This window comes from Lissotriton helveticus, chromosome 1_2, assembly GCF_964261635.1.
Source record: "Lissotriton helveticus chromosome 1_2, aLisHel1.1, whole genome shotgun sequence".
Lineage (NCBI taxonomy): Eukaryota > Metazoa > Chordata > Amphibia > Caudata > Salamandridae > Lissotriton > Lissotriton helveticus.
The window spans coordinates 84763876-84783278 of NC_136058.1; the positions used below are offsets into that span (position 1 = coordinate 84763876).

At 43.9% G+C, this 19403-nt stretch overlaps 1 protein-coding gene across 1 annotated transcript in view; it reads right to left on the reverse strand.

Moving 5' to 3' along the window:
- The window catches only part of SGIP1 (SH3GL interacting endocytic adaptor 1), a 1317316-nt gene that overhangs the window by 774619 nt on the left and 523294 nt on the right, over positions 1–19403 (reverse strand). The window contains exon 7 of the mRNA XM_078668946.1: positions 18168–18192. Within this exon, the coding sequence (XP_078525072.1) occupies positions 18168–18192 (25 nt within the window). The remainder of the gene's footprint in view (positions 1–18167; positions 18193–19403) is intronic.

Below are 19403 nucleotides of genomic sequence, written 5' to 3' on the forward strand. Positions count from 1 at the left end.
AAGCCATGTCTTCCATGGACCGGAAACAAGCATCCTGGGACCGGTTTCGGATTCATAATCCTCATCAGCCAGGCTATCTTGAATCCAGTGGCCAAGTGAGCAAGGGACTCACGTCCGAGCATACCCTGCCACACTTAGGGCGAACAAAGCGATACAAAAGGGGATGATGGACGGAGCGTTTGAGAAAATCAAACACTCACCCCCAGTCAACTGATCTGGGTTTAATCCATCACCATTCTTTAGCCCACTCAGCCACCCCATTTCAGACATGGCTATACGCAAATCAGTCTGACCCTGTGCCTCATGGGAACAGTCCAGCCCGAACTGCCAAGCCATGTCTTCCATGGACCGGAAACAAGCATCCTGGGACCGGTTTCGGATTCATAATCCTCATCAGCCAGGCTATCTTGAATCCAGTGGCCAAGTGAGCAAGGGACTCACGTCTGAGCATACCCTGCCACACTTAGGGCGAACAAAGCGATACAAAAGGGGATTCAAGATAGCCTGGCTGATGAGGATTATGAATCCGAAACCGGTCCCAGGATGCTTGTTTCCGGTCCAGAGAAGACATAGCTTGGCAGTTCGGGCTGGACTGTTCCCATGAGGCACAGGGTCAGACTGATTTGCATAAGGCCATGTCTGAACTGGGGTGGCCGAGTGAGCTGGAGAATGGTGATGGATTAAACCCAGATCAGTTGACTGGGGGGAGTGTTTGATTTGCTCAAACGCTTCGTCCATCATCCCCTTTTGTATCGCTTTGTTCGCCCTAAGTGTGGCAGGGTATGCTCAGACGTGAGTCCCTTGCTCACTTGGCCACTGGATTCAAGATAGCCTGGCTGATGAGGATTATGAATCCGAAACCGGTCCCAGGATGCTTGTTTCCGGTCCAGAGAAGACATGGCTTGGCAGTTCGGGCTGGACTGTGCCCATGAGGCTGATTTGCATAAAGCCATGTCTGAACTGGGGTGGCCGAGTGAGCTAAAGAATGGTGATGGATTAAACCCAGATCAGTTGAATGGGGGTGAGTGTTTGATTTGCTCAAACGCTTCGTCCATCATCTCCTTTTGTATTACTTCAGATGTGAATCAGGAAGAAAGGGCCCACCACCGTAGGTGTATAAACAGTAATAGATAACAAGTGATCGCAATTTCCCCCCGGAGACCCTGGATTTGCTAGAAAACGGTGATTAAATGGTGAAACGCTGGAGGGTCACGAAAGTCATAAGGATCCGAGCAGGGTGTTCCAAAGGATGCTTTCTCTATTAAGATCCCTTCCCGAAAAGCCCCTGCAGTCCCTTCGAAGCAGGTAACACCTAATCCTCTGCTGTATCATTGGCATCAACTTAAACAATGTTAAAACCAACCTAAAGAAATTAAAAATGCATTACGGATTCTAGCAAAACAGACCCTTAAGACTGAATTCTTAACGAATAAAATAGAGGCAGTCATCGACAGTCTGCTAATCTTGCTGGAGATTTGGAAGAGACTGATATCCTCATTCCTAACCTGGAGCTAAGGGGAATCAGTAAAAAGAACAAAACGTCTGGAAAGTGCTCAATCTGAAATGCGAGGATCTTCAGAACCAGTCAAAACATTGTAACATGCAAAAAGCAGTAATACTAAACAGAGTTGTAGTAGAGCATAAAGGCAAACTAATATCTTAAATAAGAAATCTCAACCCCATCAACAAGATCGTTCATCTCTTAACAGCACGAGTCCATCGATCACATCCCTTCCATGGAAGAGCCCTTTCAGGTCCTGTACTAATATTGTTTTTATTTCAAGGACTGTCGTCTCAAGGAGAAAAGTCTGAATCCAAACCATACAAGTACATTCTAACGAAAGAAAAATATGAATTCTACATTTACGAGGACATTTAGCATGGGAAACTGCAGTCCACCAGCAGGCTTACGCTCTATATGATGCAGGAATTAAGTGCCCTCTAGATCCCAGGTGAATGCAGCAGGCTCTTCTGTCAAAATTATTTTCTAAAGAGCATTCCAAGTTTTCTGTGAACCTTTACAGCTTTGCCACTTTGTTTCACAAAAAAGAGCTAAAGGGTCTCATAGAATGTGCAATGGCACAGAAACAAGAAACAGAGGCAGTGAGCTGAGATGAAGCACTCAGAAGATTAACTTGGCCTCCTGTGTTTCTTGCATGCACTAGTGCGAGCTCATGGGGTGGGAGGAACTGGGATGGTCTGGCTCAACAGTGGAGCCAGACCTGTGTGGATTTTGAGTGGGATTAGGGCGGGATCAGATGGAGAATGGGACAAAAGTAACCATAGGGAATAAAGTGAAGTTTTATAAATAGGTCTGAAGACCTATCACGGCCATTTAATAATACTTAAATCTTAGACTATCTACCCTTACGATCAAAAGACTAAATACACACACAAACCTATATAAAATTAATCAGAAGATTGCATATTTTTAAAAGGCAGTATTGCTGGGCTTCAAGAGACAAGAATTGCCTTTAAAGATCATGCTATCTTTTCAGTCCTACACTGTTCTATGTCACCTCTCCAATGGTATCGGCTAAGGGGGCAGCTATTTTGCTATTTGATTTTTCCCCTAAGAGTTTCCTATATCCATTTGGATCCAGAGGGTCGATGGGTATCAGGAGGTAATAAAATTTGTGATCTTTAGGTACATGTTTCCTTGGTTTCGGCCATAATGTAGACTACTTTCTAGTATATACTCCGGTTCAAAGCCAGAGCAACCACATAATGGCTGCTTCATTGTGGTAGATGATTTCAAATACAGTATTTGCACTGCCATAGATACTATCAATACACATTTAGGCAAATGGGTGAGGCAGCTACACTGTGTAATTATTGCTTTAATGGATTTATTGGATATAGCGAAGCCATGTTGATAGAGGCATCTCTCCAGAGGGACCTACACCTACTATTTACTAGTTAAACATGAACAGAGGATAGGCATTTTCTTAATTAGTTGCAACGTGATAGAAAATCTTAGCTTTATCACCCACCCTGGATCATTGTTATTAGGTTTAGTTCTAGGATTAGAGCAGCATGGTCAGAGCCCATGCACTGGTAAAATTGAGATTTCGTAATGCATTACTACATGATATACAGCAGTAGGATTAAGACTCATGAGGGAATTTGTGGAAATTAACATTCGTTCTGTTGCTAATTAGCAGTATGGGATACAATGAAAGCTGGCATACGTGGATTTAAATTGCAATATACCATTTAACAGAAAGAGTATCACGCAGATCAAACTTGATATTTTGGAGAAAAGACATACCATAACAATGTGTCTCAAACATCCACAACATCAGTTTAATTGGAGAGAGATCTTGTTGATATTCGATCACAGATTTATTCTCATCATGATAAAGTCACAGCCCAACAACTACAATTCACTTCATACTTTTAGGATCAGCATGGGGATTAAAGCTGGACCGCTTCTTGCTACCAAGACTTGGGATAGTATTTCCCATAAAGTCATCCTATAAATTATCATAGGGAGGAACAATGTTCTACTACTCCCGAGTTACTTACTGCTTTTATTTACTCAGATCAGTAATGTTATACTGTATCACTAGGCAGTAGTCTTGATGTGCATGCCATTGACGGTTTCCTGTCATTTCTAAATCTGACCCCAGCTAAACAAGAGCTACTCATTCCCTAGAACTCTTACACATCATTCACATTGTTTCATTAGGTAAAGCAGAAAGCACCATCGCTAACCCAAGCAACTATACAAGCAATTCTCATTGAAGCTGCTCAATTCATTAATCGATGAAGTCAAGTGCACCAATTCCCCCGGTCTCAGAATTATGCTTGTATCTTTGTATTCCAATAAATAAATCATTCAATTGAATTTATACCACACAATCTTGCCATTGCTCAGACTACAAAACATTGGCTTGCATGTTATTCTTGCGATTTCATGAACAAGTTACTTGCCTTTGGTAATGCTTTTCCTGCTAGCGACTATCTAATCACAGATTCCTCACCTCTGAATATTCCCCAGGAGTCACACTAGATATGGAAAACTTGATCAGTCCCTCTGTACGCCGACGGGTTCCACTTCAACATTATTCGTGTTGGAAAGAACATTGTGGTATCCATATATAAGCCAACCTGGTGAGCGAACATCCGTTCTTTCTCAACTATTTCCACGCCAAAATCACAGAGGAAGGTACAAAATAACGTTCTCAGGTACGGTTGATGTAGAAAGATAGAGCTCTCTTTGGGTCCAGGTGAGTAGGACACGCAAGTGTCTTAATCGCCTCCTTTCATGTCGGTCTGAACATCACACTGCCTACAAGTAATTGTAGGCAGTGTGATGCTCAGACCGACATGAAAGGAGGCGATTACTTCTGGCAAGTAAGAGGTTGGTGTATGGAAGGTGAACTGACAGAGCTGGAAGCACGCTGGCCCTCCTGGCCGATGTACTGGCCACTAGGAAGACTGTCTTGATGCACAGGGAACAGCTGTTGGTTGAGGAGTTCAAAGGGAGAACTCGTGAGAAATTTAAAAGGACCAGATTGGGGGTCCCACTGGGACATCACAAAAAGGGTAGGAAGGAAAGAATTTTGCAAACCTTTCAGCAAACGAGTCACAGCTGGTAAGTTGAACAGGGAGGGTTGATCTGGCAAACGCAATAAAGCCAAAATGGCCAACAAGTAACCTTTAACGTTGTCAAGGGCAGGGCCTTGCAGGGCTTAAGATAAAAAAGCGACAGCAATGCAGAAAGGGGGTCCACATAACATTTGAAATACCAAGCCACAAACATATCCCAAAGGCAGACATATACAGTCTTAGCAGGAAGGCTTTCAATGCCAAGCTGACAGATCTCCGCTCCAGAAGACCGATGTGGATCTGAGAATCTGCCATAGACCAGAGTCCTCCAATTTCCACCTCTTCCAGGTGGCTGCCACAAGCCATAAGTGATGCATCAGTCAAAACGACAAGGTCTGGGTGAGAAAGGGAGAGGGGTCTTCTACTGACACAATTGCAGTCTCTCAGCCACCACTATCTCCTTCAAAATCTGGATCAGGTCGGAGCGATTCCCCTGGTGTCGTGCCCACTGGGAAATCAGATCTCATATCCCACTGCAGAGCCGGCATATAAATCATGTATGCTTCACCATTAGGATGAAGGAGGCTATCCGACCCAGAAGCCTCAGAATCAGTCTCACCAAAATCCAGGATGGAGTCTGCAAGATCAGAAACAGAGTCCGAATATCCTGCACTCGCCACTGTGCAGGATAGGTGCGGAACTAAAGTGTACCCAGACAGACCCAATGAAAAGAAGCATATAAAATGGAGGCAGGTGTGACTTCGTCATGTTGATAGTGAACCCCAGCGAGTGCAAAAGGTTCGCCAGACTCTGGATGTAGGTGAAAACTGCCTGGCAGCAGCCAGTTGTTGAGGTAGGAGAAGACTGGGACCCCCCCACCTTCCCATGAAAATGTGCTGCAACAACCACCATCACGTTCGTGAACCCTCTAGGGGCACTGGTTAGGAAGAAGGAGAGCAGAGCGCACTGGAAATGCTGTAAATCGAAGGTAACACATGTGAGCCTGCAGGATGGGGATTTGGAAGTAGCGTCCTGTAGCTCCAACATTACCATCTAGTCTCCAGAATATAGGGCAGAGACAACCTGAGCCGAAGTGAGCATCTTGATTTTCTCTGTCGCAGAAAGGCATTGAGAGGGTGCAGATCTAGAATGGGACAGAGGCCTCCATTCTTTGTCAGCACTAGGAAGTCGCAGGAATAGAAAACACATCCTATCTCTGGTACTAGAACCCTCTGGATGTCTCCTTTGGCAAGCAAAACCTAGACTTCTTGACAAAGCAAGGAGACATGGTCCTCCATCAGCTGTTTTCCAGATGGTGGTAAAGGTGGAGGAGTTTCCAGGAATGGAAGGGAATAACCCACAATTTGGAGCACCCACTTGTTGTTGGTTATGTTACTCCATTGAGGCAGGTGGTGTCAGATCCTGCAGTCAACAGGAAGAGAGTTTGGAGTGGAGAGTCTGATAAAGGAGCTTGGAGGCTGCAGTAGCTAGAAAGCAAGGGTCGGGCAGCGCGCTAGGTATGACCCTGCATCTTTTCGTGTATCCTCAACGCCGGCCATGAAAGACTGAACAGCCTACTGGGCTGTATGGCTGGTATTGCGGACACCCATAGGTGCTCCGGCCATGGAAGAACTGCTGCTGTAAGCAGGAAGGAATGGAGACACTCAGGGGCTTGGCAGCGACTCCGTTCTCCTGAAACCGCTCGCGCAATGTATTGGCTATATGCCATCGAATGACATGGCAATGAGGGATGCTTAAATATCACCTTAAAATCCAGTAAACCATAACCAGGCGAGGCAGTGAAGTGCCACCTTGGAGGCAAAGGCCCTGCCCAGGAGTCTGTGGCGTCCGGTCCACACCTAATAGCAAACTTTCCTTAGGCCAACCACCCACCAAGGGTGAGGATGGCGCAGCCCTCTCCAGGGAGCATCGGTAGCAGCTGCGCAAACAACTTCCACAGAGCATGGGAATATCTGTCCAAGAGGCATGCCATGTTCACAGACCTCAAGGCCAAGCAGGCAGAAGAGAAAATTAGCGTTGAAAAAGTATTCAGTCCCGTGTGTTCCCAATCTGATAAGGTAGAAGGGAACACATTTGCTTTCATTGACTGCGAGGGCCTAAAGCACCAGGCTTTCCGGGGCCGGGTGCTGGGAGAGGAAAGCTTTCCTCTCCCAGCACCCGGCCCCGGTGTAAATGGGTAAATATGCAGTGCAAGGATGCCCCTGTGCAGGGTGTAGCAATGGTCCCAGGGGGGGCCTCATTGAAGGTAGGCAGAGGCTGTGCAGAGCACACCCCTGAGTGAAGCATATTAGTTAAGACATTGGGCAAAACCTTGAAAGCTGGCAGTTGTAGGTCCAGGACCTCGGCTGCTCTGTACATAACAGTGGCAAAGGATGCACATTCCTCTGAAACAAGACCCAGACAGAAAGGCATGCAAGAACCTGCGGAGGTATCCAGGCCACTGGTGATGCCCATCTCCTTATAAAAGTTTTATTCCTAGTCAGGGTGCCCCTCAAAAGGGCCATACCCATCTTCCTAATCGTCGTCCTCCGGAATAAAGGGCCTGTCCAAAGGTGGAAAAAACAGAAGCTAGTACGTTCTTGATGGCGCAGATATTGAAGTTGAGCGGCATCGACGCAGAGTAGGAAATGATTGTTTGCTGTCCAGCCGCCTTGACTGGCGTCCGGAGTAAAAGTTGCAGCTCCATGGTTCCTGAAGGCGCTCCAGATGGAGTTGGTGACTGAAGATTGCATTGCGTGGTGTAGAAAAATCCTTTTGGCTGGGCAGACACGGCTTAAGCTGTGTGGAACCCAGCTAGTGAGGAGCAGGCCTGGATGTCGGCTCTACTAGTGGAGTTCAGGAGCAGGGCCGTGAACCTTAATGTTCGGATGGGGAAGCCAAAGACTTTGACTTTATCGTCTTGTGTTTCTTGGAATCTACTTGGGGGTGCATCGGCTTCCACTCAACCCAGGCCTTGGAGTCATGCACCAACCCCAGGAACTAGAAACAGACCAAGGAGAGATCAGACACAGACACCTGTCTGTGACATTCCCCCACAATGATTAAACCCAGAAGGTTCTGGAGGAATATGCCTCTCGCACACTGGGAAAAAATTATCAAAAATAGTCGACAAGAGTCGAAGTTAGTAAAAAAAAATAATCAAGGTAGCTTTTCGGATCCACGCTGTTGGCATGGATTAAAAAAAAAATAATGATGTCAGCATACCAGGGTTGTGGATATATGGGCACTGTGATGTAATTTACAACGCAGACAAGAAGCCGATATTGATCTATGCAACCTATAGGCACCCAGAGCTACTGCTCAAGATTCGTCTGACACCGCTGGAATATTCTAAAGGAGAGGACTCTGTAGTTCGATGTTTATATTAGAAAAAATAACCACTAAGTTGGTAACTCCTTTGCAACAAGGATTCATCCTAGGCTAGGACATTACAGGACACACAAACCCTTGCCACAGAATAGATTGAGCAGAGGAACACCACCACCCATTATCCTTTATGATTCTTGATGCTGAGAAGGCATTCAACTGTTCTGACTGTCCAATCCTTTGGAAAATCATGAACCTCTTTATCAATCTGATAGAAGATTGGAAACTACCTTCTAAGATGGTAGTGATTAATAATGGCCACACCCCCCCCAGGCACTATTTAACATCACCCACAGCAACCACGAAAAGTGTACCGGCCACTAAAGGCCCTATATGAGGCCTTTTTTGGGGTCTTCATAAAAAGTCAAAATTCTACCAATCACCTCTTGGAGAGCTGAAATTAAAATACTGGTATATGATGGTCAAGTGCTAATCATAACTCCTGATGCCAGTTGTGCTATGCCATCAGTAAAGCTGCCGCTTTTTGCTGTAGCAGGGTTTCTCATTAGAAACTAAATGAAGACTTGGATTCTGACTGTAGTCCAGCTACTTAAGTATGATGGAGATTCATTCCCTAATATGAAATGTTTGGGAGTACAGCTAACCACCAGGCATGGAAACCTGAGATTTCATAACTATAGAACGATTCTAAAATAAATGATCCGGCTTCTTTACCTCTCTCTCCCTTTTAGGACATACAAACCTCTTCTAAGTGACGTTACTGCCTAAACTATTGCACCCTTTTGGTTTATCTAACTATTTACTTTTTTTATCAAACATAGGCAAAGCTCACAGGTCTCGTCTTTGAGGCCTATTGGTTTTGGCAATGTTTTTAGCTGGTTCAATGCAGCATTGTAAAAATACAAGAGTATTCAAACACGCGCAAAAGCATTTATTTTAAATGCAATGGCCCATGAGCAAATGGCAGTTACTGGTCCCGGACTCGAAAACCCCCCCACAAAAAAACCCATAATAATGGCAACCGGAGAGGTTGTGTGGTGAAGGAAACAATGGAAGCAGGCAGGGAGCAACACAAGAACTTGAGGCAATGGGGGGGGGATAAAAAGCAGAAACAGCAGGGCTGGAGAAGCAATGGAACAGATTGGTGCAGGGAAAAGAGGTAACAAGGGAGCAACACTGAGCACGCCAAAGATAGTATTTGAGGAGGGAAGCAGCACAGAGCAAGAAAACGCATGCACGCTCATGGAGTGCTGAATGAAAAAGAAAACAATAGTTTACTGAATGTGAGCAGTGGAATAATACAAATCATCCAACCTAAAGAATGGTAAAAAAGCTATTCCCCAGGGGAGCGTGAAACACAAAGTAATTGAAGAAAAAGTAACCAAAATGACCAGTAAGCCAAATAATGGTTATGTTATGTTAAATGAATGTATACAGCGCAATGTATACCAGAGGGTGTCTTCGCGCTAATAGATAGGCAAAGTATACGGGCATGGTGTAGGAGGCAGTTTTCAAGTTAAAACGCCAGTGTTAGAGAAGCTTTCTAAAAGCTAGCAGCAAGGATGCTGATCTGATATGGAGGGGGAAGAGTGTTTCACAGTCTTGTGGCTCCTGCGTGGAAGCCTCTGCCGCCCCATCTAGTTTTCTTAGATGGAGTGACTGTAAAGATGCCAGAGATCCAATATTCCAGGTAGGTATGTACCATGAGATGGTATTTCTCAGAAATTCTGGACCTATTACGTGTACGGCTGCAAAGCCAAGACAGAGTTTTGAATTTGATGCAGTTGCTGACTGTCAACAGTGTAATTCTTTAATGGACTGGGATACAGACTGATGTTTTAGAAGATTGAGCAGGACTCTTACAGGTTTTGCAGAACTCAGCTGCCATTTATTTAGGTATTGTTGCTGCAGACTGATGTAAAGGCTGTTACAGTCTATTTTGGATAAAATGTGGGAGGAGAGAACTGTTTTTCTGGCGTTGATTGGAATATAAGGAAGAATCTTTCTCATGATTCTTAGTGTATTACATGAAGTGGATATGATAGAATTAACTTGCTTACTGACACCTTAGGAGAATAATAATAATAATAATAATAATCCACATTTGTAAAGAGCACAATCACCCGTAAGGGTCTCTAGGCGCTGGGGGAGTCACATGGTGCTGGGCTAATCTGCCGCCGGTGCCGGGGATCGAACCGTGATCCCCAGATTCCGGAGTCTGTTGCCCTAGCCACGGCGCCACACCTCTTCCACGGTAAAGAAGGAGTTGGAAGTGGGCCCATCAAAAGAGGCTAACAGTCAGGAGTCCAAAAGCAGGGATTCTTTCCAAAGAACATCACTTCAGTCTTCTCTGAATTTACCTTAAGAAAATGCTTCCCATCCAGGTGCAGATTTCTTTCAAGCAAATGAGAAGCTGACAACTCGTATTATTAGCCTTATTTGCAGCTGAGACCACAATTTGTGTGTCATCTGCATGAGACGTCAGAGAGAGACTAAAAGATTGAATCAGCGGGGCAAGATCTGCCACATATTGGTTGAATAGAGAGGGGCTTAGTGAAGACCCCTGCTGCACTCCACGCGGAGGAGAAAATGTTTTTGAACTGAAAGTATCTAGCGTCACAGTTTTTTCCCTATTGTTTAGGAATGATCTAAGTAGGTCTAAGGCTGCTCCTTTAATACCCATAGTCTCAAGAAGAAGGCATAGTGTTGAACGGTCTACTGTATCAAAGGCCGCGGATGGGTCCAACAGGATCAGAGCTGCATTTGCTCTGACATCAAGAACAGTTTTATGGCAGTCTTTGGCTTTGATCAATGCTGTCTCAGTGCTGTGTTCTGACTTTAAGCTAAATTGGGTTTGATCTTACAAATTATGTTCCTTCATGAATTGTGAGAGTTGGAAATTCATTATTTTTTTCAATGATCTTGGCAGGGAAAGGAAGTCTAGAGATAGGTCTGTAGTTAGACGGAGTATAGGGGTCAAGGTTAGACTTTTTCTTTTTAGAAGAGGAACAATGAAGGCCTTCTTTAAAGCTGTGAGAAAGATACTCAATAAAAACATGGCGTTGAAGATGTTGACTAGGCATTTTGCTATTGGCTCATGGATTTGTTTGAGCACCAAAGGAGAGAATGGGTCGCTGAGGGGTCCTGTTTTAGTAGTCAGAATAAGATTTTCAACCTGAGTTAAAGAAATTAACTGGTCTTGTCAGAGTGGGAGGCCTTATTTACTAAAGTTTGCTGCAACGTTGGGTAATGATTCCATGGAGCACTGAACATATTGTAAATATGCTCCACCTTGTTCCTAAAAAAACCTAATAACCGGCGACATCGTCGCAGGAGGTTTGACTGCTGGTACATACTTTTGGCTGCAGAGACGTTAGTGAATTTGTTAATAACTTTAAAGGGTTCCCTAGGTGAATTATTAGACAGTTCTATTTGAGCTTTAAAATAGCTTGGTTTTTCTTTGACTAGCAGACCTTTATATTTGGCCAGAGAGTGGTTATAGATTTCCTTTTCCTGAGTATCATAGTTAAACATCCATCTTCTCTCCTGTTGTCTGCGTTTTTGTTGTTCTAGTCAGACTCAATGCAATGTCACAAAGCGCACTAAGAGTTTGGTATGGTTCACAAGATATTTTTCAACAAGTAGTTAAAAGTTGTCTGTAAGCGAGAAGTAAAAACTGAAGACATCCAGCTCATCTCTTATTTTAGGATACAAAAGAGCAAGTGTAAGCAAATGCCTCTTTTTGCATGATCACTACCATTTTTCTTTTTTAATTAATGAATGTTTGTTTTTGGACTCAACACTGGGACATTAACCATACCTCAGTGCCTATGCTCTGACCCCTTAAAAAGCCACCAAATTATTAAAAAACATAACTGGCAGATTTCACTTATCTATAAGTCCCTAATATATAGCACCAAGTATACCCAGGGCCTATAAGTTAAATGTCACTACTGGACTGCAGAACCTACTGTGCCACCACAAAAGTGACAATACAAACCACAACTTCAAGGCTTACCTCTGCAGCTTGAGTGTGCAGTTTTAAAACTGCAAATTCGACCTGGAAAAGTAAACTCTTTACCAGGCTGAACCCTTCCTTTTTAGTACCAATAAGTTACCTCTAAGATGGGTCCTAAAAGCCCATAGGGCAGAGTGCCTGGTGCTTAAAATGTAGGCCTCAAGGTTGATCCCGCCAACTGCACATGCTTCAAAGGGGCATCCTCTCTCACATGCAGATGTTACTCACACCTAGGCCTACTGCTGCCATTGTCAAAGTAGTCAAAGTGGCATCAATCCCAATGGTGAGAAACCTTGTTATAGAACTGGTTTGCAAAGCGAGTTCTCATTTTCCTACACAAATCTCAGGGGTGTGCCCAGAGCTCTGCATAAGGGAAGAAAGTTCCGCCATATTGTTTTTTTTGGTATAGAGGGCCACTGCGGGGTAGTTTACAGTAAAATACACAAGTGCTATAAAAGTGGATTGGGGCACCCTTGGGAAATGTTATCTCGCGGGTTAGCGAATTGCCAGGAGTACCCATCCAGCCATAGGCTGGCACTATGTACTACTTTGAAACGAGTGTCAAGTCCCAACGGTCCCAACGAGTGGATAAAATGTGACTGTGACTGAGCTCACTTCAAATCGTTACAATTTGTTAATTATTTCAATCAGGATTCCTGGATTCAGGATTCAGGATTAATGACTCACATTTCCATTCTACATTTATTTTACAAGGAAAAGAACTAGCCCATTCATACAAAGTCTATTTAATATGTTTTTGTACTTATTTTTAACTACTATACAGAAGATACAGGATAGCATACATAATATGTGTAACATGCCTTTAAATAGTGTTGCTGGGGAAAAGAAACATGACCCATTCAAGGTTTTGTCTCTGTGAGGTGTGGTCCCCACCCCCCCACCTGTTCCCGCCGTTTTCTCCCAACCCTATCGCGAAACACGCTCCTCACCCTCCCGCCAGCCCTTCCCAACTTCCAGGGCTGCTTACTGAGGTTGCACTTTGTGGCAGCACCACTGGCGTACCAAAGGCATGTCCTTCTACGCCCTTCCGTGCCTGGACTGTGGCCAGCGCCAGGGCCTCATGTCCTTCCACCATCTGCCGCAACAGCTGCTTCACGTCCTCGCCGCGGTCTACCAGAGGACCCATCACCTGCCACCACTGCCACTTCTCCTGCTAAATAGGACCACCTGCCCACTCAGAGCATGAACCACCTGGAACTGCTCCAGTGCATCTTACACAATGCTCGCTCTCCCTACAAACACGTGACTGAAATCTGGGACACAATCATCACACTCTCCCAAGACCTGGCCTTCACCACCAAAACATGGTTCAATCCCATCTCAATCCCCGACACCGCCACTGCCGACGGCTACAAGATGATACACTGAGAATGGACCAACATACACCGCAGGGGCATCATCTTCAAGGAAACCATCCGATGCACCGTCACCAACGACAACGACCCAATGCCTCGCATGAAACACTGCAACTTCCAACTACAGACCAACGCAAAGAGGCACACTTGCTTACACACAAGCCTCCCCCACCCCCGGGGAACATCGCCATCGTCTTCAAGGAAACGATCTGACGCACCTTCACCAACGACGACCGAACGCCTCTCATGAAACAACTCAACTTCCAACTACAGAACAACGCTAAGACCACGGTAAGAGGCACCCTCGCTTACCGACACCCTGCCTCCCGGACCCTGACCTGCCTTCTGCAACGCTATCTTGAACCTCATCGCCCGCCGTGCCATTGATTCCCACCACTATCTACTGCTTGGCGACCTCAATTTTCACGTCAACTCCAACAACCCCAACTACGCCAACTCGACCTCCCTCCTATAGAACCTCAACAACATTGGACTCACCCAACTAGTCAATGAACCCAAGCAATAAAACAGACACACGCACCCTACAACATTTTTACCTCCAGCGACAGAATCAAATTAACCCACATCACAGAACTCACCTGGACCGATTACACCATTGTTCACTTTACCATCTCCGATGCTAAGCATACCTCAGCCAAGCACCGCTTAGCCACCCACCACAGCTGGGGCAAGTTAACAGACTCAATGGACATTGGCCCTCAGCACCACCCAATCCAAACGTCAGCAGATCTTAATCAAGCAATCGAAAACTTCTCCAACTGGATCACAAAATGCGCCAATATTCACCACGATGAAACCAGCAAAAAGCAACAAAACCTCAAAACAAGCCAGCTGGTATACCCCGGGGCTCAGAACCACCAAGCTCAACTGCTATTGACTCAAGAAGTGATAATGCATCACCAAGGACTCCTCCGACAGAGCTGCTCACAAAGTAGCCCTCCGCAACTACCACCTGCGCATCAAGAAAGCTAAAAGAGCAGCCATCACTGACTGTATCAACACCGTGGCTAACCACACGAAGAAAAACGTCAAAATTGTCCAGGAATTCTCCAACCTAACAGCCACAGAAAACACCATCCAACCCTCCCTAAGAACTCCACGACACCCTCTCAGACTACTTTCACAGGAAGACTGCCACCATCTACAACAACTTCGACCCTCAACCCATCACTCTCAGTCTTGACAAGGTTAATCAACCAATGAACAATAACCACCTGGTCTCCGATCACCACTCAAACCGCCTCAACTATCATGTTGTCCATCTATACACCCAGGGCGCCCACCGACCCCTGCCCCAAACATCTCTTCAACCTTGGAACCAACCGAATCAGCACAGAACTCACCTGCTTTGTCAACACCTCCATCTCAACAGCAACCTACCCAGATGGATGCAAAAACGCAGAGTTCAGACTCTTTCTAAAGAAGCCCTCCACCGACCCCAGCAACATCAAAAATTACTGACTGCTCCACGCTCCCCTACCCAGCTTATCACCAGTTCACAGAATACCTAGAACGAAACCACCTACTCGATGACTTACTATCAGGATTCCATGCCAAACACACACCGCGCGATTGCTGCCACAGACAGAACTCTCCTTAACCACTGAGAAACGGTGGCCCTGATCCTCCTCCACCTCTCTGGTATGCTCAACATCATCTCCACCACGCCCTAATCGACAGACTCCACAATGTTGCATACTGCAAAACACCCTCAAGTGGATCGCCCTTTTCATATGGATTACCCCAAGGATAATCTCTCAGCTCCACCCTGTTCAACATCTACATGACACCCCTCGTAGACGTCATCAGATCCCACGAACTCAACATAATCGAATACGCTGATGACATTCAACTAATCCTCTCGCTTACCGAAGATCTCTCTAACGCCAAAACCAACTTCTGCAACGCCAACATAGCCAAATGGATGAGACAGCTGCGTCAAACTCAAATCCAAACAAACATAAGTACTGAACTTCATCAAGAACAGCTACGCAGGACACCACAGCTGACAGCGTGCAGAACTCGGACCATCACCCACACCACAAACCATGCACACAAGTTCATCATCATCCTATATAGCCAACTGATCATAAAATGACAAGTCAACACAGTTGCTTCCTCCTGCTTCCACACCCTTCACATTCTCCGTAGAATCTTCAGATGGATCCCAATCAACACCAGAAAGACAGTCACACAGGCCCTCGTTACCAGCCATCTCGACTATAGCAACGCACTCTGCGCCAGAATTTCCACCCAGCTCATCAAAAATTTCCTGGACCGCCCCAAACAGATCCGCCTCCCTCCAGAAACCTCCACTGGTCTCCCCCCATCCAGAAGATATCAGTTCAAGATTCTCATGTACACATACAGAGCCCAACAGGATCTAGGACCATCCTACAAAGACCAACTTCCCCCTGCCCACAAGACAACTGTGCTCCGCCTCACTCATCCTCGCACACACCCTGCATCCGTAGCAGCCACAATGGGTCGATTCTTCTCCTACATCCCTGCCAAGACCTGTAACAACTGCCCTTCCATCTTTGAACAGCACCGACCCTGGCAGACTTCAGGAAGAAACTTAAGACCTGGCCTTTCGACAGAGACACTGCTCCCTCAGTGCACTGATACCCCTAGGGGTGACAGTGCTGCGCTATACAAATGCTGATTGAGGGTATTATTCTTCATCTGCTCGATCTATCTCAGAGTTTGTGGTGTTCTCTCTTTCTCTTCCACCTGCAAGCCACAACCATTTTTATCACAATGATGCCCAAGAACATAAAAAGCTGGCAGCAGGTAGCAAAGGAAAACTCATCTGTCTTTCGAGACACCCCGTGCCATTTTGAAAAGGATCTTGAACAGATTTTTCAAAATGTAGGCGCCACTCATATAGATATAGTTATTATATCATTATATTTACAAAACTAGCACATATATACACAGACCATAAAAGGAATTCAAGATTGCCCAAGACTTCTTTCCTTGCACCTTAGTATAAATATGTCCAAACGATTTTTTTCTGCGCTTCAGAAACGTTTCCATGGCATTTCTGAATTAAATGGAACACCTTCTGACTTTTGCCTATTCAGATCAATCTATGTGAAACGTGGTGACAATATTACATATGCAAACTGCAGATTAGTCAAATGGGGAGCGATCCATTAGTGATATTGCAAGTCATTCAGACCTATACCTGGGCTCAAACAAATCTACAATTAGTGCATTTTTATATCCTTGGACAATTGAAGCACGATGAACACTGTTCAAGGATTCCAAAGTATTACACGCTTTGTAAGTCATACCATAAACACCCTTATCCTTATATTTTTAAAATAAAATTAAAATTGGAATAGAGAAGAATAAAGTAACATTTTACCAAATGTTGATATCCAGCTAGAATACACTATTAGGTGCACTTCAAAATCAAATGAAACTATTCAGTTGTTTTTCAAGAAAGAACTGCTTATATACGGTCTGAGGTCTTCTACATTTCAGTCGTGCCTAGTGCTTTCTTGGCAAAACTCTTGGAAAAGGGCACATCAAATGATACAGCAAGTCCGAATGAACAAATGTTCTGTGAAAATTCTCCTTACTGCATATAAGCACAACGTAAAATGTGTTACCAAAACGAGGACATAGCATAAGCTGATGTAGAAACAAATACGCTGGCAACTACATCCAGAGCACATATGAGCCATACCTTCCACACCGACTGAATATATTTTTGAATGTCATTTGGTACTTCGTCGATGCTTAATACTTTGTTTATAATTTCATGTTGCATAACCTTAAAACATCTGTGTCATGTGCAGTTCTAACAACATCGACCACACACCAAACTTACATTTCGATTTAAATTACAAGCGAACAAATTCCTCTTTTGCTTTTCCTAAACAGAATAGAAATCTGTTCTACAGTCTATGTTCTACATTCACCAAGGACAAGCATTCAACCGTAATATATCATCCATTCGCTAATCGGATCGACCAAAGGAACATCTGAATGACATTAGGACAACTGAACACTTACATCTAAATATACATTTGTTCCAGTAAGCAATGGCAAATTGCTCATTAATAGCAGATACGTTAAAAATGTCTGCACAATATTTCTACAAGAATGCACATAATTCCTTTTACAATTTACGCATCGAAAAAGGCTTAAACGGCTGCAGTTTTTGTGTGCGTAACTGCAGTGCGGATTCTTTCTCGAACGAAAAGCTCCACTATGATCATTATACCTAGGAGAAAGCAAATATGTTTAGTTTTGTCTGATATTGTGACAAGCCGGATGAATTGTTTTTTTCCATCCACCAGTAAATGATGGCTTGAATAACAATTTCGAAACAAAACTATGAAAGAATTCTGGTCAAAATTAACTATATTTTCATATAGTAGAAATAAAAACGAACAGTGTTTTTATTTGGGTTATGTAACTGTACTTGTGGTTAATAAGTTAAACATGTATGATTAATAGTTTAGCGATCTGACTCTGAACCAACTCATTCAGCTTGAGGTAATCACTACAAGTTAGCCTGCCCATGGCATTGTATGCTGTTACAGGTTATGTGGATTTGTATGGCGCACCAATCACTCGTGAGGGAATCAAGGCGCTGGAGCAGGTGTGTAGGCATAGATGTTTTGAAGTTGGATAGGGTGTCGAGTGCCATTTTGGGATGTATGTAGGTTATCTGTTCAAATATGGCAAGAGATTACTTTAAAACACAAAAATATGAAATAAGTTTTCCTCAAAACCAAGAAAGCTATGCAAAACTAGAGAGGACAGAGTGACCAACTGCACCGTTAAAGCATTATTTAATTCTCTCAAAACATTTAAATTATACATATACTTACTGGATACGTTTCTTTTAAATGTCGCCTAAAATTGAAAACACAAATTTCAGTTAAAATCAAAGAAAAAGATCATTGAATTTAATAGGGTTCCATTTACAATTACTCAGAAATGTCCTGTTGGCAAATCTAAATCGCTTTTTCAACAAGTAGTAAGACAAGACATGTTCAAAGCTTGACAAATTCAGTGACCGACTATTACATTTTATTTCAATTATGTTCCAAACAAAACTTGGAAATCATTAGGTAGATGCAAATCGGTCAAGTCATTAACTTGAAAAAGGAGTTTGTCATTGAAGAAGGGCTATTGCTTCATAATCAATCATGCGGGTTATTTTTTTGTAATAACCATCACAGGCGTTTAAAATGCTGTCTGAAGGCCTCTGTATTATGTTCCTGCTACTAGATGCAAGACTTCATAATTCTAAAGGCAAAAAATAAATGACTTAAGGAAACCCACTTGCATGGAGGTGGGTTCGGTGATTAGTGCAGAGAACTCAGATGGGGACTGCAGTCACAGAAAAACAAGTGATTAAAAAAACACATGATATTCATCAACTAGATTCTACCAAAAGTTCTCAACAATCACAATAGTGGATTGACTCATGCGTCTGTATTGCACACACACTAAAATAATTAATTCAGCTGTAGGGGTAGCAAAATGCAGATTAGTGCTTCAGCTTTATCTTGTTTGTGTGTCTGGGGGAAGTAAATGAAAGCTACTATTGCCTTGCACAATGTTGATTTATTAGTCCGGAATTTAGTAACAAATTCGAAAGTTGGTCTCTGAAGGATTGTTGGGCTTTAAATCTGTAATGCCACGGAGCAGCCATAGAGGTACAGATAGGTCTGTCTGTAAGGTATGGGGATTAGAGGAAGAAGTATACAGACAGATTTGTTCAGGATGAAATCAGTAGGATTGCAAACGAGTAATTGCCAAAGAGTTTGCAGGAGAAGTCGGCAGGACCAGGAATTTAATTATTGCAGATGTCAACCCAGTTGAGGGCTTTTGCAATGATCTAGGATTTCAGAGAAGGGGTTCTGCAGATGATTAGCACAATACAGCAATTGAAGATGTAAGTAGGGGTAATTCAATGGGGCTAAGGGGAAAGGTGTTAATGGAACTGGAAACGGAAGTTGTAAAGTAATTTGTTTCCCTCTCAGCAGGAGTAAGCATTGTGAGGTACATGACTGACCAAAGATGGAGAAAATAAATAAAGTGAGGTTCAGATTCAGGAG